This window comes from Trachurus japonicus, chromosome 15 (genome assembly GCF_045865225.1).
Source record: "Trachurus japonicus isolate A0001 chromosome 15, Traja_1.0".
Taxonomy (NCBI): domain Eukaryota; kingdom Metazoa; phylum Chordata; class Actinopteri; order Carangiformes; family Carangidae; genus Trachurus; species Trachurus japonicus.
In genome coordinates this window covers 4,348,284-4,374,590 of record NC_140921.1, presented here as the reverse complement: position 1 = coordinate 4,374,590, position 26,307 = coordinate 4,348,284, and the positions used below count along the sequence as shown (strand labels likewise).

The 26,307-nt window shown below is 41.7% G+C and overlaps 1 protein-coding gene across 1 annotated transcript in view; it reads left to right on the top strand.

Annotated features, from left to right (window-relative positions):
• Nucleotides 1-4,903, top strand: part of cdh11 (cadherin 11, type 2, OB-cadherin (osteoblast)) — a 64,113-nt gene extending 59,210 nt beyond the window's left edge. Inside the window, exons 11-15 of the mRNA XM_085799337.1 lie at nt 166-287; nt 949-1,066; nt 2,287-2,538; nt 3,518-3,669; nt 4,467-4,903. Of these exons, the coding sequence (XP_085655463.1) occupies nt 166-287; nt 949-1,066; nt 2,287-2,538; nt 3,518-3,669; nt 4,467-4,829 (1,007 nt within the window). The 3' untranslated portion in view covers nt 4,830-4,903. The remainder of the gene's footprint in view (nt 1-165; nt 288-948; nt 1,067-2,286; nt 2,539-3,517; nt 3,670-4,466) is intronic.
• Nucleotides 4,904-26,307: the final 21,404 nt, after the last annotated feature.

Below are 26,307 nucleotides of genomic sequence, written 5' to 3'. Positions count from 1 at the left end.
ACTTTGCTTTGTGTTTCAGTAACAAAACGTCCAAAAAATGAGACACACAAACACTCACACACACACTGACTTCCTGTCTGTGCAGCAGGACACTGATGGTTTTTCCTTATCCTCCCTCTGTCTGTGTGTGTGTTTGTGTGTGTGTGTGTGTGTGTGTGTGTGCAGGAGGCCACCACCAGGACACCAAAGTGCGTGTTAACATCAAAGTGAAAGACGTGAACGACAACCCTCCAGAGTTTGCTACCAACAATGAAGTCCTCATGTGTGAGACAGTGGCACCGGGAAAGGTACGTCCGTGTGTGTGTGTGTGTGTAAACATGTCCATATTTTGGAGGATTATTGTAAACAAAGCTCGGTAACACTTACAGTAACTTGAATACGTGTTCATGACATTGTTTGAGATCTTCTTGTTATGATAACTTGATATAATTTGGCAATTACAGGTTATGTATATATGTCTTTTTGTCAAGTTGTCATAACAAGGACATCTCAAACTATGTCAACTTTGCATCAAAAGTGACATAACTTACCAAATGACACTTGACAACAGCTGTCATTTCTCTAATTTTTCCCTGTTAAAAGGGTTTTCTATGGAGTTTTTCCTCAGTGGATGTGAGGGTCTAAGGGCAGAGGATGTTGTTGTGATGTCATGTACTGTACTGTAAAGCCCTTTGAGACAAACTGTAAAAACGGGCTATACAAATAAAATTGCCTTGCCTTGCCTCATAAGTATTCATTGATATTTATGACAGGTGTTATGCCATGGTTATGACAGTGTTATGTCAGTCTTATGAACACGTATTCAAGTAAAGTGTTACCCAAAGCTCAAATTGACTCACAGTCAGTGTTTTAAATCGCTTTGAGTCGATGTCTTACTGTCTGATAGGCACTGACATGTATTCCTCTCTTTCTCTCCCTCCGTGTGTGTGTGTGTGTGTGTGTGTGCAGGTCATTGAAACAGTGAGTGCTGTAGACAAAGATGAGATGGCTCACAGACAACACTTCACCTTCAGTCTCGCTCCAGAAGTCGCCCACAACCACAACTTCTCCCTGAAAGACAACCGAGGTACAGTAGAGTCAGACCTCCCTCTTTTAAAACATCACAACTCTTCTTTTTTTATCTTCTTCACCTCTTTTTTCTCCTCCTCTCTTCTGTCTGTCTCTCTGTCTGTTTCCAGTCGTTCCTACTGTAGCAGCCAATCTCTCTCTGTGCTTCTTCATCTGTGGTCTCTGTCTCTCTCTCTCTCCACCTCCCATCCACTCAGATTAGATCAAAGCATAACCAGATGGAGGCTTACAGTACCTCGTAGAAAGCAGCAGGTGCTCTCTATAACACACACACACACACAGACACACAGACACACACACACACACACACATACACAGACACACACACACACACAGACACACACACGAGTGCACACACATGTCCTGCGGGCTGTATTAATTGCAGTGGGGTCCCTGTCCGTCTGTACATACATCTCAGGGAGGAAACTGATTGAATTAAGTTTAGTGAAAACTGGGAGAGAGAGGCTAAAAGAGATATATAGATAGATAGATAGATAGATAGATAGATACATACATACATACATACATAGAATCATAGATAGATACATAGATACATAGACAGACAGACAGACAGATACAGTAGATAGATAGATCGATCATCGCCTTCGCTCTTATTTTGAAAATAGGCAGTAGTTTCCTGTTACATGTTTACCTTCATCCTTCACTTTACTGGTGATAATGTATTAATGCTATATACAGTATGCTTCATATCTGCTTTATCAGTTTTATTTAGCGTTTTTAGTTTCATTTTCTGCCTTGTTTCATCCCTTATTTCCTGTAAAGCTTTATTAGAATCTCTCTCTATCTTTACTTTTTCTAACGCTGTGATAAGTGAGGTGTAGTACCGTACCGTAGTGATCGCATGTTTGATTCCCTGCTGCTGTGTGATGTTCAACATTTAGTGTGAATGTTGCATAGACAGAAGCAGCAGAGTTAGAACTGTTAGCCTACTATACTACTGTACGTCACGTTAGCGCCGGTAACAATGGCCTTTGATTAACTTCCCTCTAAACTGATGAATGCGCCCACTCTTCATTTTATTTTATTGAATTTAATATCACCAGAGTCACACCTCATTTACTCTGCTGTGTAATATATAGTGTGTGTGTGGACAATGCATGAAAATGTGAGATTGAACAAAGAAAACAGTGCGTTACGTGTATGTTTTTTTTGTTTCGTTTGTTTTCATCACCCTCTGCTCCCTGTGTGTGTCCACAGACAGCACCGCCAGCATCTACGTGCTGCGTAAAGGCTTCAGCCGCCTCACCCAGGACGTCTACTTCCTGCCCGTGGAGATCAACGACAACGGCTTCCCGTCCATGAGCAGCACCAACACGCTGACCATCCGCGTGTGTTCGTGCGACAGCAGAGACACCATCCTGTCCTGCAACGTGGAGCCGTACGTGCTGCCGGCCGGCCTCAGCACCGGGGCGCTCATCGCCATCCTGGCCTGCATCGTCATCCTGCTCGGTAAATGTCCACAGTACAAGTTTCATTGGTTCTTCCCATTTGCAATCGGAAATCAAAACAATGAAAAAGTGACTGGTTGTTTTGTTATTTGTCTTTTAATCTGATCAAAAATACTAAATGGAAAAACGGCCACAGGACTGAATTTTATTTTAAAGTCCCCCTAAAGATTGCATTTTAAATTTTGTAAAAATGCTCTCCTATCACTATTTGTGAATTAAATTTGCTTTCCCATAAAAAAGTTGTTTAAAAAAACTCTCAAAGAGGCTAAAAACACGTTTACTATTTCTCCTTCATTGAAAAATCCAGATTCTAGTATGTATGACAGGATTATGAGGTATTAATCCCGACTGTGTGCTGAAAAAGTGAATCCAACTTTTTCAGACTTTGGCTTTGAAACTGTATTTTCAAATCTAAAATGCTCAGTTATGGCTGCATGGATTAGCGACTTTGCTGCTGAAATGTCTTGTAGAACCTAAACACTACACTGACATGTTAATAATTTCAAAAAGTCAATTTTTGGTTTAGGGGGACTTTAATATTTAATGGGTCCTTACATGACCTGGAAGTTTGGTAACAAGCGTTAGCAAAGATACGCTGGATCGATGAAAATATACTATACCTGGAATATCATGTTTGTTTCTTCCAAACAAAACATAATTGTCCATGTCCATTGATGGATCGTGGTCCAAACAGATCGTGGCACCACTTTTTCATTTTTTGATTTCCAATTGAAAATGGAAAGAAGGAATGATACCCAGATTGTCCTGTTTTTTCTGAACACACACACTTCATTTGATCCTTTAGTAGTAAAAACCTTTTACAACCTGAGATGTTGATAACCACTCAAATTAAACTGTCCAAGCTCTAATTAAACTAAGTACCGAGTGCGTACAAATTATCAAGCGCTCACTTTTCTACTTTTTTTCCCCCCACAAAGCCTGTCTGTGGGTCATTATGTAATCGTTTTTATCTTTGGCAGCCATCGTGGTGTTGTTTGTCGCTCTGAGGCGTCAGAAGAAGGAGCCGCTGATCGTGTTCGAGGAGGAAGACATCAGGGAGAACATCATCACCTACGACGACGAGGGAGGCGGCGAGGAGGACACGGAGGCTTTCGACATCGCAACACTGCAGGTAGGAAATGTTTCAGAGGGAACTCTGAATGTTTTCTTTGTCTCTCTCGTGGTTATTTGAATATTAAAGGGATAGTTCAATGTTTTGGCAAATTCTCCTATTGCCACAATCCCTATAGTCATAACAGTAGGTTAAATTCCATTACCTTTAATTGTTGGTAAATGTTGTTTTTAGATCAGATTTTGGACTTTTCCCTCATCAAACTCATCAAATACACAATCCAACAACTCCAAAACGCTCTGGTGGACAAGTTGTGACCTGCACATTCACCACGCTATGAGATAATCATTTAACGTTAAGAGATGAGTTGTTTTAGAGGAAAATGCAGCCGGAACTACTTCAGACAGGGCTGCTGGGCGGAGGGATTTCAAGTAGTTGCCACATGCTTCATGTGTCGTAATGTTACATAATGTTACATGACGTCTCTGCCCCGCCGATCTAAAAACAGCTTGCACCGACAGTTAGAAGTAATGAACCTACTGCTAAGACTATAGGGATTATGGCAATAGGAAAATGTGCCAAAATGTTGAACTATGGAAAAAGGAGGTTTTTATACGCACATCATGCTGTAGGCTATTGAGGTGCAGGGCAATAAAAGGTAACGTAGAAAAAGAGAGGGTTGCCCGCACACTCTTAAAGGATGTCACAGTGATTTTATTAGCACTTGCACAAATGTTTTCGACCGTGTGTGGTCTTCTTCAGGTGCCAACAGAACAAAGGAACGCTCAAAATGTTGAACTATCCCTTTAAATAACTCTTTAACCCTGTTCTGACTCTCTCTTCCTGTTTTTCTGTAGAACCCGGACGGTGCCAACGGTTTCCTGCCGAGGAAGGACATCAAACCGGAGCTGCAGTTCCCCCTGCGGCCCGGCAGCGGCCGCCCGGCGGCCAACAGCGTGGACGTGGACGACTTCATCAAGACGCGCATCGCCGAGGCCGACAGCGACCCGACCGCGCCGCCCTACGACTCCATCCAGATCTACGGCTACGAGGGCAGAGGGTCGCTGGCCGGATCGCTGAGCTCCCTCGAGTCGGTGACGACCGAGTCCGACTTGGATTATGACTATCTGCAGAGCTGGGGGCCGCGCTTCAAGAGGCTGGCGGATTTGTACGGGACCAAAGACTGCTCCGTTAACGACGATGACGGTGATGACTCTTAACAGTGATCTCACTGAGTGGACGCCCCCAACCCAACCACCCCAACCCCCGTCCTTCCAGATTTCAGATTTATTGATTCCATTTATTGGTTCCCTGATTGATCGTTACCAACTTGACCGATCCACACTAATTTGTCGACGAACGTTAACGGCTCTTCCTCCCCCAGTCCTCCAAGACAATTTGATAACTGACACACCATGAACGCTTGGACTCAAACCCCCTACCCCCTACCCACCCACTCCCAACCTTTTCTGTCTCTCCTATAGACCGAATCGCCTTGTTGTTTACAACTACTTCCGGGTAGAAAACCAGCACGTAATTTGAATGAGAACAGTAGTAACGAATGAGAGTTTAGCTAGGCTATATACCATATTTTTCATGCCCTATCACTGTTGAGACAAATCTGAAATGATTGAAGAAACATTACTATTTCTGTGTGTGTGTTCTGTGTTGCTATGTGTGGTATTTATTCAGTTTGGGGGAATCACGGTGTCTAGAAAGCATCAGTGGCTCAGCTGACAGGGACAGCTAACGGTGGTACCTAAGCTAACGGCGGCAGCTAATAGGGCTGTCAGTTTTTAGAAAAATGAGGTTCGAAAGAATATTGAATGACCCGTAATTCGTTCGGATATATTCGAATATTATCCCCCCCCGAATGTCGAATAAAAAGTGACAGCCCTAGTAGCTAAGCTAACGACGGTAGCTAAGCTAACACCGGACGTCAGCTGTTAAAACCCTCCCGTTGTCGGACACGACATGAAACTACTCCAGTTAGCTCAGTCATGTTGTAACTCAGATATCCGCTGGAGAAAATATTTTTTCATGGACCGTTTATTGAGTCACTGAGTTATTAAAGTTAAACAGCTAGCTAACCGTTAGCCCGGCTAATCTCTGATAACCATGACTAATTACAAAAACGTTCAGACAGAAATAGTAATGTTTGTCCAATCATTGGTTTTATAAACTTTACAAACATCAGATTAGTCTAAACGGTGACATAGCGACATGAAAAATGAGATATATATACCTAGCGAAACTCTCGTCCGTCACTATTGTTCTCATGCTGGTTTTCTACCCGTTAGTAGTTGTAAACAACAAGGAGATTCGTTCTATATCTCCTTCCCTCCCTCCCTCCCTCCTCTCTCTGTCTCTTCCTACAGACTTGAGCATCGTATAGAGCCAGGACAGGCGGGAGGTTCAACCATTTGTCTGTCTGGAAGTTAAAATGCTGGGAAGACGACGATGAAGATGTTGCTGTATGATCAAAATGACTTGCTTTAGAGCAAAGTGTTTAGTTTATTAGAGGTTCTTTATTGCTTTTGTGGACTGGATTCACCTGCGTCCTGCTCGGCCGTTTTCCTAAAGGAGGAGGACGCTGGGCGGTCTCAGTAGTCGCTCTCTGTGTGACGTTATGTAGAAGACACAGTAGGACGAGAGCAAGAGGGGTGGGAAACTAAACGCTTTTACTTCACCTGTGTTGTTGTTGTGTGTGTGTGTGCGTGTGTGTGCAGAACTCAGCAGGTAACGGCGGTGTAGACGACGGCGTGACAGACTCTGGGTTGTTGATACTGTGAAGATGCTCGCAGCATCTCCACAGTATGGTGGCCTTATAATAAATAAACAACAACTCCAGGGGTAAAAAAAAAAAACACACAACACAAAACACAAAGAGTTCAAGACGACTCAAGTGGAGAGTCGAGTATAGAGACCGTAGCTACACACAGAACAAAACACAACACAAACAAACACACACACAAACAGAGGAGGGTTGGTTTGGTTGAGTATCCAACCCACGACGACGAAACAAACTAAAAACGAATGGATTCAATTTTAAAACTGTGGATGATTCTTTGTTTTCATTCTTCATTGCAAAGAATACATGACACCCTAACCCCCCCAACCCCATCCCCCCTTGTGTTCCCATAATCAATACTCACTTCCCATTCCAAGTCCACTAATGAATGATCACTTCTTCATTTGGAGTCCACCAATGATGATCAATCACGATGAGTAAAAAGAAAAAAAAAAAAAACCTGTGAGCTCTAAAAATCGCCTTAAACTTAATGGACACTCTTGCAACGCAGTGCATTCTCGTTTTTATTTCTCTCTCTTCTCTCTCGATCTCTATCTTTTTTTTTTGTTTTTCTTTTTGTAACTTGAAAAGTATATTCAGAAAGCAAAACTTCTTCTCCATGTTAGGTATGTACAGTACAGAGCAGAGCAATGTGCAGACGTTGTGATAGATCGATCACCTGCGCCTCGAGCGCACTCTTAAAACAGAATGTACTGTTTGTTTCTGCGAGCACGGTAAATGTCGTCCGAGAAAATGTGCACTGTGTTTCGTTTTTTCCCACCCAACACCAGCTCTGTTGGCAGCGACGTCTGTTGTATCAACACGTGTCGCCATGTGACGGACCAGTGTGTAGGGTTTTTGTTTTTTTTGTTAGTTTTTTTTTAGTTTTTTAGTTTAACATCCGCCGTAAAGCTTGGGAGGTCACGATGATCAGATGTCGCCTCTGAATCCTACACACTGGTTCTTTAGACATAAAATGTGCACAGTGGAAAATAGCACACGGTGTGTTTTTCAGAGCCACATATACGAAGAGGCCGAAACCAGAACATCCTTTTTAAGCGTGTACGTTCTTGTTCAATCTTTTTTTAATGTTATTATTATATTATTATGGTTATTATTGTTGTTTTTTTTTATTATAATTATTATAATTATTATTATTATGACAATAATTGTTCTTTTCTTTCGGCTGCAGCTGCACAGGAGCAAATTCATGTTTGACTTTTTGCAGAGCTGCAATGAGTTAAACATCAGCTTTTGTGAACACAACCTCTCTTTCATTTGATTTGGTTTCTTTTTTTGTTGTTTTTCATTATTTGGCATTCTGTCGTTCTTTCTCCCTGTTCAAGAGGAAAAACTAGCAATCTGTGTCTGTTGCAGTGAGAGAACGCCTCGTTTTTATTCTCTGTCAAGTTTTATGGTACCGATTTGTACAATTTTAAAAGTTCTTATTTTAGTATACATGCAGAATATTCCAGTATTACAACAAAAACATGTTAAGAAGATAAGATTAAAAAAAATGTTACAGCATCACACTTATATTTTCTGAACATTGTACTGTTGCTTTACTATGTGCTTCAATCTCCGAAGCGAAAAAAAAAACTTTGAAATAAATGCTCTTTTTATAAAATGATATTGAGCTGTGTGTGGGAGTTAACTTTGTGTTCTTACATTACTCATACTTTACCAATCTGATGTGGAAGCTCAGAGCGTTTTTACATAGAGTCAATGTATTATTACAGGACTAATTATAAACTACAGCTTCAATTAAAACCATTTAATTTTAAACTAAACGTATTGGACAGAAATGGTTTGGTCAGAGCTTCTCTCATCCAAACATGACTCAGCAGAAGTGACCTCCACATCTTGTAAAACTTTATTTTTCTTGGAAACAAAGGAATAATTTCTATTCCGTCCGATATCTGTTTCTAAACCTGGACCTCCGGCTCCTCGTGGGGTCGTTTTATAACTCAGGGCTGTTTTTATTCTGAGCACATATTGATCCCATCACCATCATCATCATCATCAGCTGCTCTGTGTTCGACTGTTCTGAGTGTTTCTGTGGTTTATAAGAAGCTGATATTGTGGTATGCAGCTGATGCAAGGACAAATTATTCAAACTGTGAATAATCGATTCATATTCAGACTCCACAAACACCCGGGCTACTAATTCACCTCAGTCATATTGAGCACACACATACACATACAAACACACACACACCAACAAACACAAATATCATTTCATTGAGTCTCTCCTCGGGGAGCTGCACTGAGAAAAGGTCAGGCTGCTGCACTTCTGGAGGAGCTGCAGAAAAACGAGGTGATATGGAAAGAAGAGCAACAGGGAGAAGAAGTGAAAGGAAAGAGGAAACAGATCAGAGGGAAAGAGGTAGATACTGTACGACCAGGCTGCAGATTTCAGACTGTGGGTATGTCTACTGCTTAAAAGGAATAGTGCACCAAAAAATGAAATAACAGTCATTATTGACTCCCTCTCATGCTGATGAATACTCTGGAGTAGTTCATCTGGACGTCATTTAGAACATTTTTACAGCCTAAACAGTCCTGTATTGAATTTGTCTGGTGCGCACTCTCACGTTCACGCGATTCACACGTGCACCGGCACTATACTATAGATGGAACTTGTGCTCTTCCTCAACATTGAAGTCCTCGGACATTTTTCTCATTTCTTTAAAAGTATCAAATCGCAGATCCCTCTTGTTTTTGTGTGTTGCTCAGTCAGTTTTGTCTGCCACAGCTTCCGTAATGCAAGCAGGTGCATGCGTGAATCACGTGAACATGAGAGTGCGCCCAAGGCAAATTCAAAACAGGACTGTTGAGGCTGTAAAAATGTCCTAAATGAGGTCGTTTACAGTAAAATCTGGACTATCTCCCTTCAGGACACTTGGATTGCAGTGGACGAGCAGTGTGGAGGAATATTAAATGTGTAGTTTTATGGATATTTTTTGTGTCGGGCCCTATTGACTCTCATATAAGGATTTTGTTGGACTACGAACTGGCCTCCCAGGTCTCCAGATTCACTTTGAGGAATAAAAAACTACTCCGGAGTATTTATCAGCATGAGGATGAGTCAACAATGACAATGACATGAATTTCATTTTTTGGTGAACTAATCCTTAAAATTTCACTATTTTATACTATGTACTATAAGTTTTCTTTGCCCATTTTCAACAATTATTTTCTTACTTAACCATTCTGTGTATAAAAATACCAAAAAAAGAAGGTGATGTTTTCATATTTAAGCAGATTTGTGTCGCCTGTTTTTCAGTTTATTCCCATAAAAAACCAAAAGATCAGCAGATATTTCGATCACAGAGGCCAAAACCAAAGAAGAACAGAGAGTTAACATGATTGTGATAAAATGTGTGTGTGCTGCATTAGTTAACTGAGAACAGGTGTGTAGCTACAGTTTTCCACCCAGGAGGTCACAAATGGAAAAAACTTGTTTCCTGCTCCGAAGGTGAAAAACTTGAGGACTAAACAGCAGCTGTCGTGTCGTGTCTCAGTCCAGCTTCATGTCAGAGTCTGTGATTTACCCCGAGGTGACTGCAGGAAGAGGACGACGGCTTCTTTTTTTCTTTTTTCTTTTTAATTCTTTATTGTTTATTCCAAAAGAAACAAAGACGAGAGTGATGTAAATAACAGAATCCAGCTGTTTGTTCCAAAGGTCGACACGGAGCAAACAGAGGAGGAGGAGGAAGAGAAAAATATCAGCCAGTGGGAAAAATTAGCAAAACATGACACAGAGGGAAGAAGGAAGAAGGAAGAGGAAAGAGAGAGAGAAATAACAGAAGGAAAGAAATGTGAACTTTTCTGCCTCCTGCTCACCGTGGTCCCACCGGGGGAGGAAGGGAAGGAGAGAGGGAGGGAGGAGGAAGAGAGGTGAACTCCTCCACCCGACTGAAGCTTTTCTGCCGCGTCCCACTGGGACAAAGAGACGAGAGACTGAGCAAAATCGAAGGAAGGGAATCAATCAGAAAGAAGGAAGAGGACGGACAAACTAATGCATCTGTGACGGAGAGAGAGAAGGAGAGAGGGGAGAGGACATGTGGAGGAAGGAATGAGTTCAAGAAGAGGGGAGGATTAAAAAGCAGAGGGATGCTGCGGGGAGGAAGAGGAGGGATGCTGAACTCTTGCACCTGTTTATGCAAACGCAGCGTCTCCAGCTGGGACGGAGACAGATGCATTTACAAGGACGATCAGACAAAACAAAGTTTGGACGGCCGAACAGCCACATGTGATGTCATCAGGGGATTTAATCAGCGTGTTAAAATACACCGCGTTAATGAGGCGGCGGTCAGCGGGCTGGGGGGTCAAGGAGAGGCGGAGGTGAACGTTTGCATCTATTACATAATAATAATAATGACAGACTCTGGATAAAGATTTGGGGATTTTAAGGTACTTTAACTTTTTCCAAGAGAAAAAAACACAAATCAAACAAACAACTTTTCAAAAAATGTTTCTATAATGTGTCAAAGAGTTAAAGCAGAAGCAAGTGATATTTTTGTGTTAATATAAGTCTTAAATAGTTATATCTTCCGACAGCAATCACTTACATAGAGTGTTTGGACCGAAACACGGGTCTGTCAGTCACTCTGCTCTGCTCTGAGCCCAGGAGAAAACTTTTCTCGTATCCTACAGTTTTTATCCAATGAGGAGAGAGAACGGCATGCAGGGCTGTGTGTGCAGGGACGAGGACCAATAGATCCATGACGAGGGCGGGGGCTGCTAACTCCATCGGCAGACAAGACGTTATGGTGCGTTGAAGGCAACTCGTAACTCGTGTTTTTCCGACCTGTGAAGTCGTACCAGTTCGATCTGGTACGAGTTCACGGGTCGGAAGTTACGAGTGGCCGTTATAGTGACTTTCACCGGTAAAACAGGTCAGAAAAACACGAGTGGGTTGCCTGGAACGCTACAAAGTCGTAAGTCGTGACTTGAAGCTGTAATTTACGGTTTCAAAAGCCTGCCTGGAACGCAGCATTAGCCAAAATGACCGGATCGCTTAATTCTGCTTTAAAGGGATGGTTAAAGGGTTTGTTTTAGAGGGAAATACAGAGACTGCTTGATGAAAAACTGTCCCTGAAGGCAACACGCATCAGTGGTTTTGCATGAATTTCCCTCTAAAACAACTCTGTCTGGTAACGTTGTGTTATTATCTCATAGCGTGGTGACTGAGCAGGTCACAACTTGTCCACCAGAGCGTTGTGGAGTTGTTGGATTGTGTATTTGATGAGTTTGATGAGGGAAACCAAGAAATCCCATGAGCCTCCGTAGCATAGCTCTGGGCAGCTCACGGCTCTGCTCCACCGTTCTAAAAACAGCTTGCACTGACAATTAAAGGTAACAAACCTACTGCTATGACTATATAGGGATTATGGCAATGGGCCAATTTGCAAAAATGCTGAACTATCCCTTTAAATAGAAAAAGTTTGGCATAGTTATGTAGTTGGTGGCTGGTTATTTTAATCCTTAAATACCTGAACTCCATGACTCCCCTGGGAACCAGATGTAATTCTGTCCCACAAAGTCTCATCAGTGGACACACAGAGAGGACAGGTTGATTGTGTGTGTGTGTGTGTGTGTGTGTGTGTGTGTGTGTGTGTGTGTGTGTGTTGTACCTACTGAATTGTTAGTATTCATGTCAAAAATGTCCGACGCAGCAGTTTGGATTAAACTGCAGCTCACACTCTGTGTGTGCCTCATGTGGAGAAAACACTGCTGCTTTGTGTTTGCATGGTAATTCCAGTGTGTGTGTGTGTGTGTGTGTGTTTGTGTGCGTGTGTTGGAGTCAGAACTTGTGTGTTTGTCCTCTTTGCTTTTGTTTTGGACGATGAGGATCCAGTCGTCACTTCTTCTCCAAGAGGAAAGTTTTCTGTGACATTAAACTGAGTTTTCGTGTGGATGAAAAGTGGAAAAGCATTAAGTTTTTATCAGATATCCGGCTACATGTGATCAAACGCTCAGACAGGTGGAAAAATACCTAGTAAAAGTGATTCATTTTAAAACTAAACCAGACGTAGCTGTAGGTTTAATACACTGAGTCTGTGTGTGTGTGTGTGTGTGTGTGTGTTGTTCAGTTTGTTTCCATACAGCTTTCACCGTGTGCACTTGTGCATCGTTGGAAAGAAACTGAGAACGCATGACTCAGCAGCTTTTATTGAAAGTCATTTGAAGTGGTTCTTGAACCTCACAAAAGTTTGTTTTTTTGTCCTTTTTTCCTTTTTGACACTGAAACTTTTCCAGCTGAGACTCTGGTTCACATGACGACGCTCTCATCCAGTCTTGCCCAGTCTTTAAAGGGATAGTTCAACATTTTTGGCAAATTGGCCCATTGCCATAATCCCTATAGTCATATAGCAGTAGGTTCGTTATCTTTAATTGTCGGTACAAGCTATTTTTAGAACGGCGGAGCAGAGCCGTGAGCTGCTCAGAGCTACGCTACGGAGGCTCATGGGATTTCTTGGTTTCCCTCATCAAACTCATCAAATACACAATAAAACAGAATAAAATACAAAGTTGTGAGCTGCACATTCACCACGCTATGGGATAATAACAGAACGTTACCACACAGAGTTGTTTTAGAGGGAAATACAGAGACTGCTTGATGAAAAACTGTCCCTGAAGGCAACGTGCATCAACGGTTTTACATGAATTTCCCTCTAAAACAACTCTGTGTGGTAACGTTGTGTTATTATCTCATAGCGTGGTGAATGTGCAGGTCACAACTTGTCCACCAGAGCGTTGTGGAGTTGTTGGATTGTGTATTTGATGAGTTTGATGAGGGAAACTAAAGAAATCCCATGAGCCTCTGTAGCGTAGCTCTGAGCAGCTCACGGCTCTGCTCCGCCGTTCTAAAAATAGCTTGCACCAACAATTAAAGGTAACGAACCTACTGCTATGACTATAGGGATTATGGCAATGGGCCAATTTGCCAAAATGTTGAACTATCCTTTTAAAACAAACAAATATCCAGGTCGAGCCATCTCATTCATCCTTATCTACTTTCCCTCTCTTTCCTCTCACACTTGTCTTTTCACTCATCTGTCCCTCCTCTCTTTCCGTCCTCCTCTCTCTTCCTCCCCCCCTGTTCAGATAATTACAGTTCACTCTGTGTCAGTGTGAAGGGGGATCCCAGGCAGCTGAAGCCTGATTAGTTTTTAATCATGAAGTGGCACTTGAGTAAACAGGGAAATATTCCGCGCGTCACTCCAGAGAGGAGCGAAGTGTGTGTGTGTGAAACAGTTTTGTTGTGTACAGGCTGGATGGATGTCCTTGGGTGCAGCACAAACAGACACACACACACACACAAACAGACACACACACACACGCTAAGTTAATTAACCAGCCAGGCAGCCCGTCAGTAATGTAGTTATTCATTCAGTTCGCCAGTGAGTCTGTAAGTTGGTTAGATGCATGGGGGGAATGTGTTTTCGTATCAACTGGATGTCCTTGAATGCACCGCAAATGGGAAACACAGCGAGCCGCCGCTCACATGGTAAATTAACCCATTAGTCAGTCGCTAAGTTCATTAGTGAGACGGAAAAGTTAGTCAGTTATTTAAGGAGTCAGCCAATCCCACGTTCTGTTCAGCTGCAACCTGCAGCCGCACGCCGTCTGGCAGATGGAGGAGGAGGACAAACATAACTACAACTACAACTATAAACAACAACTACAACAACTACAACTACTGGCAGATGGAGGAGGAGGACAAACACAAACACAACTACAACAACTATAAACAACAACTACAACTACTACTACTGTCTTATTTCTAGTCAAAATGTCATTTCTAGTCAAAACAAATCTCATTATACCTATAAATAAGACTCATCACATTAAAAAGTAGCTTGTTTTTAAGACATTTTTTACTTCTTTCAAGCATATTTTCACTTGAAATAAGTAAAAAAAAAATCTGATAGTGGAGCAAGTTTTTCTTTCTTATTACAAGCACAAAAAACTTCCTTTCACTGGCAGATTTTTCTACTTATTTCAAGTGAAAATTTGTTTGAAACAAGTGAAAATGATCTAAAAACAAGTTAATTTTTAGGTGATGAGTCTTATTTTATGTGGAAAGAGTTTAGTTTTGACTAGAAATGAGACATGTTGACAAGAAATAAGACAAATATTCTTGTAAAGGTTTTGAGTTTTTGCAGTGCACAAACACAAATACAACAAGTACAACTATAAACAGCTTCTACTACAACACAACTACAACTACAGGAGGAAGGACAAGCACAAACACAACTACAACCACCCCAACTACAACTATAAACAACAACTACAACTACTGGCAGATGGAGGAGGAGGACAAACACAAACACAACTACAACCACAACACCTACAACTATAAACAACAACTACACTGGCAGATGGAGGAGGAAGGACGAGGACAAACACAACTACAACTACAACTACTACAAAACTACAACGACAAGGACTACAACTACAAAACTACGACAAAGACTACAACTTGAAAAAAATGTAATTGAAAGGCAAAAATTCGCAATTGCAAATCACAGTATCCTCCCATACAATCGCAGCATAATGACTTCTGCATGTCGTCCGTCACTATGTGTGTGAAATATAATCACTAGATTTGATGAAGAGACATTTAAAGGTGCATACCTCAGTTTTACCTCACTTGTTTTGAATATGTTACATGTTTTCTTAACTACTATAAACTCATAATAAACAACTTTATTTAAGTATTGCACACTCACATTATTCTCACTCGCCTTCTTCATTTTACTTCTCTGTTATTTTTTTCTAAATAAAACCAACATATTAGATTTTACAGTGTATCTATTTTTCCATCTGTCTCTCTCTTTGCGTCCATCCATCAAACACAGAGTTGTGACCGACGGCTGCTTCATGTGACAGATGAAAACCATTATCAGGCCTCATATAGACCCATGTCAAGAGGTCACACACAGACACACATAAAAAGGCATCTGTTGTTTGTGCACACACGCATAAAATAAAGATAGAAATAAAATGGCATGCACATAAACAGAGTGTGTGTTGACCTGTGGAGCCTGATCAATCAAACTGCAGCTCTCTGTTTTCATGTGTGTGTTGGTGTGTAGACGTCTGAAGTGGAGGTTACACTGCAAAAACTCAATATCTTACCAAGAATATTTGTCTTATTTCTAGTCAAAATGTCACTTCTAGTCAAAACAAATCAAATTATACTCAAAATAAGACTCGTCAAATAAATAAGTAGCTTGTTTTTAGACACTTTTTACTTCTTTCAAGCATATTTTCACTTGAAATAAGAAGAAAAATCTGATAGTGGATCAAGTTTTTCTTTCTTATTACAAGCACAAAAGACTTTTTCACTCTTTCACTGGCAGATTTTTCTACTAATTTCAAGTGAAAATTTGTTTGAAACAAGTGAAAATTATCTATAAACAAGTTCATTTTTAGGTGATGAGTCTTATTTTAAGTGGAAAGAGATTAGTTTTGACTAGAAATTAGACATTTCGACAAGAAATAAGACAAATATTCTTGGAAAGATTTTGACTTTTTGCAGTGTATGAAGAGGGCACTTTTACAGAGGAGAGACAACGGCGAGCAGGACGTACGTGTGTGTGTGTGTGTGTGTGTGAGTGAAGGTTATGTAAAAGCAATCAGTAGCTTGTTTAATCTTTCAGAAAGAGAACTTGCTCATTTCCATATTCATCATCTTTCCTTCTTCCCTGATCCGTCCTCACAGCTCTGCAGCAGAGCCACCAGTCCGAGACAGAGACAGGGAGACAAGTCTGCATGTGTGGAGACGACCACCACCTCCTCCTCCTCCTCCTCTTCTGTTCCCATAATGCCCCTCTGCTCTCACACCTGAAGGTGAGGTGACAATCCTGCCTTTTCTCCTAGAAGACATTCATCAAGCGTTGACAGAAATGGGTTTTGTGCAGAAAGTGAGAGAGCTCAGGAGAAGTTCTCTTCTCTCCATCGTCACATTGTCGGGGTATTTTACATTTTACAGAATCTCTTTCAGGTGAAGAGTCAGTCTGTATGTGGATGTTTCTTGTTTTAATTTCTCGCCCAGACTGGACAGAAAGTGTTGGGAGTCCTTGACGATAAACCCGACTCAGCCCCGGAGCGATCAGAGCCACACAGCAGTGATAAAATCTTAATTTTAAGAAGCCAGTGTTTCCCCGTCCATCGCCTCGGGTGGCAGCAGCAGAGCAGAGACAGGTCGACTACGTTCCTTCCTTACATTAAGAGCAAATAAAAACTTCTTTGAGTTCAACTTTTAAACCAGATGAAATGTTTAAGATGAAATTCTGTTGCAACAAAATTTAGAAAAGATTTGTCTTTTTAAATTCAGAGCGGTTTATACTTTAAATTCAATTTCAACTCCAATTTCAACTGTAATCCAGGTTTAAGTTGAGGAGTTTTAACTTTTTTAACAATGGCTGCGTTTTTGAGATGAGTGGACTAAAATCAAATTGGAAACAGGAGACAGTTAAACACGGCAGCAGCAGACAAGTTCTTCTCAAAGGAGGAAAAGTTTGAGCTCCTCCACCGAACCATCACCAGTCAGCTGCTGTTAAGTCTAATGTTTTAGCTGGCCATCAGTAATCTGGTGTTTTGCTTTTAAAAATTAGCCGTAGAAGGTTAAAGGGATAGTTCACCCAAAATTCAAATTGCACTCATTATCTACTCACCCGATTAAGGGCTGGGAGAAGTTTCAGAGTCCTCCGTGGCTTCTCTGAGTTACAGGGGGTCTCGGCGTAGCAGTGCATGTCCATATAACGGTTGCAAATGGATACCAACTGTCTTCGTAACAAAAAGACACACCAAAAAACATCCAAATACCTCCATGCTGCTCGTATGTAATGTCTGTCTTGTATTGAAGCCCCAACATGAGAAATTTTTCCGAAAAAAATTAAATAAGTCCATATTTCGGCGATTTGTGCCGGCAAATCGCGCGAGATTTGGACGGACCAGGAAGAGGAGCTTCCGCTACAAAACAAGCTTGAAAAATAGACTTATTTAATTTTTTTCGGAACAATTTCACATTTCGGGGCTTCAATACAAGACGGACATTACATACGAGCAGCATGGAGGTATTTGGATGTTTTTTGGTGTGTCTTTTTGTTACGAAGACAGTTGGTATCCATTTGCAACCGTCATATGGACATGCACTGCTACGCCGAGACCCCCTGTAACTCAGAGAAGCCACGGAGGACTCTGAAACTTCTCCCAGCCCTTAGTCCACATGAGGGGGAGTAGATAATGAGTGCAATTTGAATTTTGGGTGAACTATCCCTTTAAAGGCTTCTCCACCACTCTTTAATACAAGTAGGTTCTGACAGCAGCAGATTATTGATAGGATAGAATAAAAGAGGACAAGACAAGGCAAGGTACAGTAAGGTAAGATAAGATAAAATATGACAAGATATAAGATATGATAAGATTTTGCATTTGCATATCTATTGTTTCAATTAAAATTTCAAGTTTGATATGCACAATGTTCTCCATTAGTTTTTGATATGAACTTTACTTTTTTAAAACCAGACTGAATTTTAAAAAACGCAGCGAAGTGTGTCTTAACTAAGCTCTGATTAGAACTGGATAAAGCAAGACAAACACATCAGTGTTGTGAAGCAGACAGGAGCCGTGAGGTTGCAGCAGCTTGTATCAGACTCTGTTTTCAGGATTTCATCACAATATAACATCTTAACATGCAGTAGTTTACTTGTAACTTCCTGTGAGGCTGTGACCTCACTGTCTCCCATCGACACACTCAGACACACAGAATAGGTGTGCAGAGAATTTGTCTCACATTCGCCTCCTCTGTCTCACATAATCCAGCTCACAAATTGCCTTCCTGTCTCCTCAGTAAACTACTGCAGCTCTACATCCCATCAGACCAGCATGCATTAGGTGACAGGGCTGGAGCCACACAGATCAGATTGTTTCTGGGTTTCTTTTTTTTATTCTGTGCTCATACAGTATTGTTGTTGGATTTCCAATACCATACATAGACAGAAATCCAGTTTTGCTCTGTGATAAGAATGTCCCGGTACAGCAATCTGGCAGCGGAGCCGGCTGTAATGAGAGGACGAGCAGAGGAAAGACGTGAAGACATTCAGCCAAAATATTTCTCTTTTTTTTTGGCCACAATAATGATCTGTGATGTAGACAGAAATGTGCATCATAAACCACATCTATCTCCTGTCTGGAACGACTGCACCTCCGACGTCCCATTGGCCAAACTCAAAGCTGAGAGTTTGTTATCTGATGGATTCTGTTAATAAAAATGCAGCATGTGACCTCATCTGATCGTCTGAACCTCTCTAACACCTCCAACCTCCAAGAGGCGTAACCAACGGATGCAGATCAAAATGCCTCTGTACGTACATCCAACCAATCAGAGCAACGATCCAGTTGACGTCTGAAGAACGACAGAAAACGTGTCAACAGATGTGGTTGTTGTTGTTTTGCAGGAGCGATGGCGTCTGAGGATTTCTGTTGGTTCTGCAAAGACAATCTGAGAGTATCTGGTGCCTATGAATTGAATGATAGCTGGTCTTGGGTGTTGCTTGGAAAGAAAAGCTGCTAAACATCGCTTCTGACGCAATTGTTTTATGCCTATCTGTGTAAAAAACCCATTGATGATTGGTTCCCAAGTTTTTAAGGCAATTGGAAGTCGTCCTCAACGTCTTTTCCACCAATGAAACCGCTGTCAGGTTCACCCAAACTACAGTAGGTGTCACTTGGTAAACTGTGGAAATGCATATCACATGGGGCCACCTCCAAGCTCCAAGAGGCATAAGCAACAGTCAGACATAAATCAAAACGCCTCTGTACGTCCAACCAATCAGAGCAGCGATCCAAATGATGCCTGAGGAACAACAGAAAACGTGTCAACAGATGTGGTTGTTGTGGTTTTGCAGGAGCGATGGCGTCTGAGGACAAAGAAAATGCAAAGAAAACCAAACAATAGCTGCTCTTCGGAGGCCGCCATGTTGCATGGACACAAAAGTTGCAAGACGACATTTCTCTATCATCACATCACGCCCGTGTAAAAAAAAAAACTTGTGGTAACACTTTATATTAAGTACACACTATTAAGCATTGGTTAGAGGATAATTTCGGCCATTTTTGACCTAAATCGTTTTCCTGATGGTCACCCAGAGCAAAAAACGCGACTAAAATTGCTGCAGGAAAACCGGAGTTACACCATGGCTACCCGGCGCTAGGGATAGCGAAAACGCTAACCCATGGGGGCAATTCTTTCAACCACAACAAACACTCAAAAAACAATCAAATATCTATGGTACATGACTCGAATCCTTACAAGACACCACTGAACCCATAGAGTTTACACAGTATGAAACTTTTTAGGGGTCAAAAATGTCCGGAATTCTCCTTTAAGTATTAAATACTGAATTCATCAATTATAACACATGAATACTCATTAGTATGTAGTTTATAAACACAGTTAAAAATGTTTTACTCATCATTGATCGGCACTAACTGTATTTATAAACTACATGTGTTATAAATGAAGAATTCAATGTTAATTAATGCTGAACGAATGCTTAATAGTTTGTATTTATTATAAAGTGTTACCAAACCTGTTAGTGATTGGTTCCCCAGTTTTGGGGGGAATAGGAAGTCGTCCTAAACAGCTTCTTCTCCACTGGCAGTTTCACCCAAACTAACGCCACTTGGTAAATCGTGGAAATGCACGTAACATGGAGTCGCTGCCAGGCCGTCCTTATAACTCAGTGAAATCCAACTGGACACATAAAACACATCCATCATCTGTCTGGAACGACTGAGCCTCCAGAGTCCCATTTGCCAAATTGAAAACTCTCCACTGAGACGGAGCTGAAGGTCTAGTATCTGTTATCTGATGGACTCTGCTGTAATAAAAGTGCAGCATGAGATGATGACTGTTTTTTTTTTGTTTTTTTTTGGATGCAGAACCCTGATCTGATCTACAACCAGTGGCCGGACAGACAGGCTGAAAGGACGCCTCGGCACCGCGACACTGGTTCTGACACAAAAGAAGATATTACAGCCCATTTGAGCTACGACACTGCCGGCGCCAGGGAAAAAGGCAGGGAGAGTGGGGCATAAAAGAGGAGAGGGGTGAGGAGGGGTGAGGGGGGGTGAGGGGAGAGAGACTAGATTAATCCCCCCTCCCCTCCCCACTTCCATTTAGCATCAACTGAACCCACTCATATTTAATGCATTTTTAATGAACTGATCTTTCATTGCAAATCTAAAGCTAATTTGCTGTGTTATGAATCCTCTTTGCTGGTTAGCCAACGTGCTAAAGCTGACGGTCGGCCGCTGTGTGTGATGTTGTGTGTGTGACAGTTGTTTGGGAGTGTGTACTGGTATAGAAGGACTTTTGCTGAGGCTGTGTGTGGCTCACAGATGGGATGGATATGCAGAGTGGGCACAGAGGGGCTGGCTGAGCTACCAGCTATATCAGCCAACAGCATCATTACTCACAATTAGACCCTAAACAGATTAAAGAATAGGGTGACAACCAGCCAGCCAGGCAGACCGTCACACACCCAGAAAGAAAGAAAGAAAGAAAGAAAGAAAGAAAGAAAGAAAGAAAGAAAGAAAGAAATGCTATCATTACTTGTTTCCAAACTTTACGGAACCATGACGTGTTTTTGTGTTTGTACTTTCCTCACTGTGATGCTTTTTAAAGTCGCGGCCTCATAACTTTGACTTAACCTCCAGACCATGGAGCTGCTCCTCCTCCTCTTCCTCCTCCTCCTCTTCTTCTAATGGTTACACATAAAGCCCTCTCTGGATATTAGCGTTACCAGGGGACGCTGCTAATTTGGTTTTGCCCGTGCACACTGGTAATTTTCAATCAGTCATCCAGATGGTAAAATAATTTACTGGAGGTTTATGGCGAACCAGGGACAGTGCACACTACACTACACTACACTACACCACAGCACAGCACATCCCATCCCCAACAGTACAGGAAACAGGCTCAGGCCTCATCCTCCCTCTGGTTCTACTGTACAGACCTGAAACGGAGACACCTGTGTCATAAAAAGGAGACGAGGAGTTAAAAGAGACTTAAAAAGGGTTTCAAAGTTATGGGAATTCAGGAGAAATGTTAAAGGTGTTTAGAAATGGCCGTTTGTCCTGTTTGTCGCGCCTCCTTTAACGAGTTCCCACACGAGTTTACCCGAGTAAGGAAAACAAATTGATTGGTCGTTATATTCAATGTTTGAGCTTGGTGTGTGTGTGTTTAGCTAACGTAGCTAACTGTTACAGTGCGTTCACACCGGGTGCGAGTAAAATATTTGCCTTGCTCTACTCACTCGAGTTTGCCCGCTGGAATATTTGTTTTTACTTGCGGCATTCACGCAAATATTTTGCATGAGTTCAATATATTGAACTGAGTTCAATATATTGAACTCATGCGAAATTCGCCTGTTTGCATGAGTTCAATGCAAACAGGCGAATTTCGCATGTTCGCTTCATTCGCGTCGCGCCATTCGCGCCGCCGGCACAAATTCGCGTCCATTCGCGTCTGTACATTGACTTTGTATGTAATCTTATCGCGCGGAAAATTTGCTTCGCGCCCGATGTGAACACGCCGTTAGACTTGCTATGTTATAGCTTGCTAACTTAGCTAGCTAGGCTAAGTGATGGAGCGCAGGGATCTGGAGGAGGAGAGTGGAGTAGAGACGGAGGAGAGTTTGTGTCGGTGCTGGTGGACGAGTCTCCTCGTTTTTTCTCAGACGTTTGATTGACGGATGACGGATTTACTCGAAAATATAATTCTACACAAAGTTTGAGCTACATCGTCTGATAGATGAATGATAACACTCATTTTAAGACCCATAGTGGGTTCAAAATCAATTTTATTTTCTGAATACCTTTAAAATGTTGTAATTCATTGTTTCTTTTATAGGTTTTAGATCTGCAGATCAAGTGTATCTGTCAGCTGTTGCTCTGGCCTTTCTTGTAAAAGACGTTAAAGAGATGAAACGGATAAAGAATATGTGTTTAAAATGTTACACTCAGAGTTACTTTTTTTGTCCTAATTATTGATTAGTGACTCATTCAGCCTGTGTTTCTAACATTGGAATAAATCAGTGGACTTGACGAAGCCACTTGTGTTTAGAGGATTGTGAGTGAGTGAGTGATTGAGTGAGTGAGTGAGTGAGTGAGTGAGTGAGCGAGCGAGTGATGCGAAGTTGTCGCATTGTTGATTTGGTGTGAATAGTTTCATAACAGAGTCAGAGTTGTATTCCCTCCTGGTTGATTATTTACTGTAACAGTAGAAGTGAAGAGGCCTTCATTACCGACAGACAGGCCTTTATTTTCTAATTCCCTCTGTCTGATGTGTTTAATTGGTCATAATAGTTTGTTGCCTCAATTTGATCTGCTCCCGTTTGCCCTGTTAAAATCACTACATTCCCGTAACCATTTCAAATTAAAAGTCCTCTGGTGTCTGGGAGGATAAACACATTTTATATGTTAATAGAGCTGGTACTGCTGAGCCGGCCTGATGCTGTGAGGACACTGTCTCATTACCAGCTGCTTTCTACTGGCTCTGGGTTTTATAAGCACATTGTAGTATAGACAATTGTAGACTCATTAATCAATCAATCAACCAATTATGTAACACTTACTTATACAACATCCAAAATGACTGAATAAAACAACAAAAGACATAAAACTGACATTAAAAACCAACTAGGAGACACAGAAACAGGTCAAACATATCACAGGTGTTAAAATAAAAGAGTTTTGATTAATTATTAGTATTAGGTGATCTAAATTTTGGGAGTTGCCACAACAAAAACACAATCACCCACTCTTTATGTGCTGACCTGTAGGGATTTCCTAAAGAAGCCGGGCAGATACCGCTGTTGTGTTGACAGAAATAAAGATCTCAGACAAATAAACCAGCAGCAGGACAAATACCAGCTTTCAAAACAAACATTAAAAGCTTTTAAATCTCTCCTAACACTGAGCTGGGATCTAGGTTGAACCATAACATAAGCATTACTGTATATTCATAACAAAGGTTGTAAGAAAGTCTCTCTTTCCTCATATCTGACCTCCCGGTGCTCGTACTGAGCCAGATGTTCAACATCAGTATGAAACTGTCAGAACAGGATCTAATTAATCAGTTTTCTTGATCAGCCTCACACATCATGAACAGAGACTGTAGCTACGCCTGTCTATAAATATAACAACATAATGCATTTTTAATTCAAAGCCAGCACTGTGTTTGCACGTCAAAACAAACTTATGTAGTGAATACATACTATAAAAAATCCTTTATTCCTGCAGTTTCAGAGCGAAACAACAACAACAACAGCACCAATAACAGCAGGGTTGGCTTTTAGCTGCAGCAGTTTGGCCACACTGCTGGATTTTTATGTGCAAATCCTTTTGAAATATCAAAATGTTACATCCAGCCTGTTTGGAAGGACATGGTGAAAGATCACTGTAACGATTTAGTGCATTTTCTACAACTTGCTCTCTGAAAAACCAGTGATTTCATGTCTCCTCCTGTTTTATTTAATGAGAACAGGAACAAGCAGCTGATTACAGTCCAGCACCGTGTCATGTCCTGATAAATAACATCAGTTCACTCATTTCTCTCACCCAGTGTGACCAAAAGTATCATTTCTCTGTATAGTTTCTGTCGTCACTAAAAAATAAAAAATAAAAAACGTCCTCTCAGTTATAGGCAGATTAATTGAGCACACGGTGACGTCTCCGGAGGTTTGGATGTGACAGGTTACACTGAGGTGTATAATTGGAGCTCCAGGCGCAGAGTCGCCGCCGTTTAGACCTGGTTAATTGATTTGTCAAAGAAAATTTTCAGAATAAGTAAAATCTGGGCTCAGAGCGGTGACGACGTGGGGACAAAGCGGTCGCCTCGGGCCTCAGGCCTCAGCTCCACCTGTTGACAGCTGTTTACCAACTATCAACCAAATCAAGAGGGCAAACATACAGTATGTTCAAGAAGAAAGAAAGAAGACACGGGCACTTTCTTTTCTTTTAAAAGCCAAAGATAGAATAACCATAAGTCTTATTTCACATCAGCATCATTAGGGACATAAACTAACTCACATCTGCACAACAGCTTTCCCTCTAATCGGCTGTCATTCATTCTTTCCCATGTGATTTTAAAGGGGACATATTATGGAAATATCACTTTTTAAAGGCTCTTTAACATATATTTGGGTGTTTGTTTTGCCTTCTGGACCCCAAAATGCGAGAATTGACAAAAAAAATCAGTAATTTTCAGGCTCCCTAGGTTGAAATCCATTTGGTTTTATGAGCTGTTGTCTTCCAGTGATGTCACTAGGTTTATAATTTGCATAACCCCACCCCTACCTGGTACCAGTAGAGGGGGCGGGGCAAGCAGTGGCTCATTTACATTTAAAGCAGAAGTAAGTGATCCGGTGGTTTTGGCTAACTTCCTGTCAGCCGATGGAGTTAGCAGCCCCCGCCCTCGTCCCTACGTCACCACATTCACGTGCATCCTTTGGCTGCACACACAGAGAGGACCGCCCCTTTATGCCGTTCTCTCTCCTCATTGGATAAAGGTTGTAGGATACAAGGAAAGTTTTCTCCTCAGCTTACAGCAGAGCAGAGTGACTGACAGACCCGTGTTTCAGACCAAACACTCTATAGAAGTGATTGCTGTCGGAAGATATAACTATTTAAGACTTATATTAACACAAACATTCACCTTACTTCTGCTTTAAAGGGACAGGCACTGAAACCAGCTGTTCTGAACAGGGCTGTTTTCAGAGGATGAAAAGAGCTGTGATGTTTGATCCTTGGGGGATTTTGACCACAGCATGTCACAGACACCTGGGAACTATTTTAATTTGTAGAAAAGGAGCATAATATGTCTCCTTTAAAAAGTGTAGCTGGTCGGTTTACAGCGCCCTCTAGAGTTCAGTGTGACTTTGGAGGCAGGATTACGACGGGAACTTTGTGTGTAGAGGTCGTCTCTTCAGTGAGAGCTGCAGAGACACAGATTAGACAATGAAATTAGATAATGACGTTACGACTGTGGTTAAACAACACACAGCTGTGTCGGGGTCACTCTGCCTCAGCTCGTTTCCTAAAAGTGCTTCTGCAAGAGGAATGAACAGTGATATATATCGGTGGAGTTAAGGAAGTTTTGGCTTTGAGAGAAATAATTATAACATAAAGGGAGAAAAAAGAGGCAGAGACACTGAATCCACCTCATTTCTAATTTTCTTGTCTTTGTCCTTTTCTGCTATTTCCCTCCCTCTTTCTCTTCGTTCCTCTATTTTTTTCCCACCTCCTCCTCACCATCTGAGATCATTCATTTATATTTCTCCTCTTCTCATTTTCTCCTCTATTTCATCTCCTCTGTCCGCCCATCCTCCTCCCTTCCTCTCCTATCCTCTCCTTCCCATCTCCTTCCCTCTCCGTCCTCGACATTTTCCCCCTCTCTCCTCTGCTCATTCGCTCTTCTCCTCCTCCTCCTCCTCCTCCTCCTCTCCTGACAGAGCTATGAATAACAATTAGAGGATATACAAGTCACAGAGAAACCGTTTAAAAGTTTGAAATCACTTCTGTGTAAAGTATCAGCCTGTTTCAGCCAGAGGGAGGGAGGGAGGGAGGGAGGGAGGAGGGGGTTACGGCTAAAACCAGGTCCGTCGGAGAGGATACTGAGAGAAAAGGGGGAAATTATTATTTCTCCTCCTCCTCCTCCGCCTCCGCCCTGCTGCCTGCCACTCCTCAGTAAAGAGAGAAAGAGAGAGAGAGAAAGAGAGAGAGATTATTTATCAGTGGTTCCTGTCTGGTGCCCAGAGAGAGTCCTAGTTATCATGTGAGAGCGGCTTCAACAGCAACACAAAGAAACTCCTCTGATTGTCGTC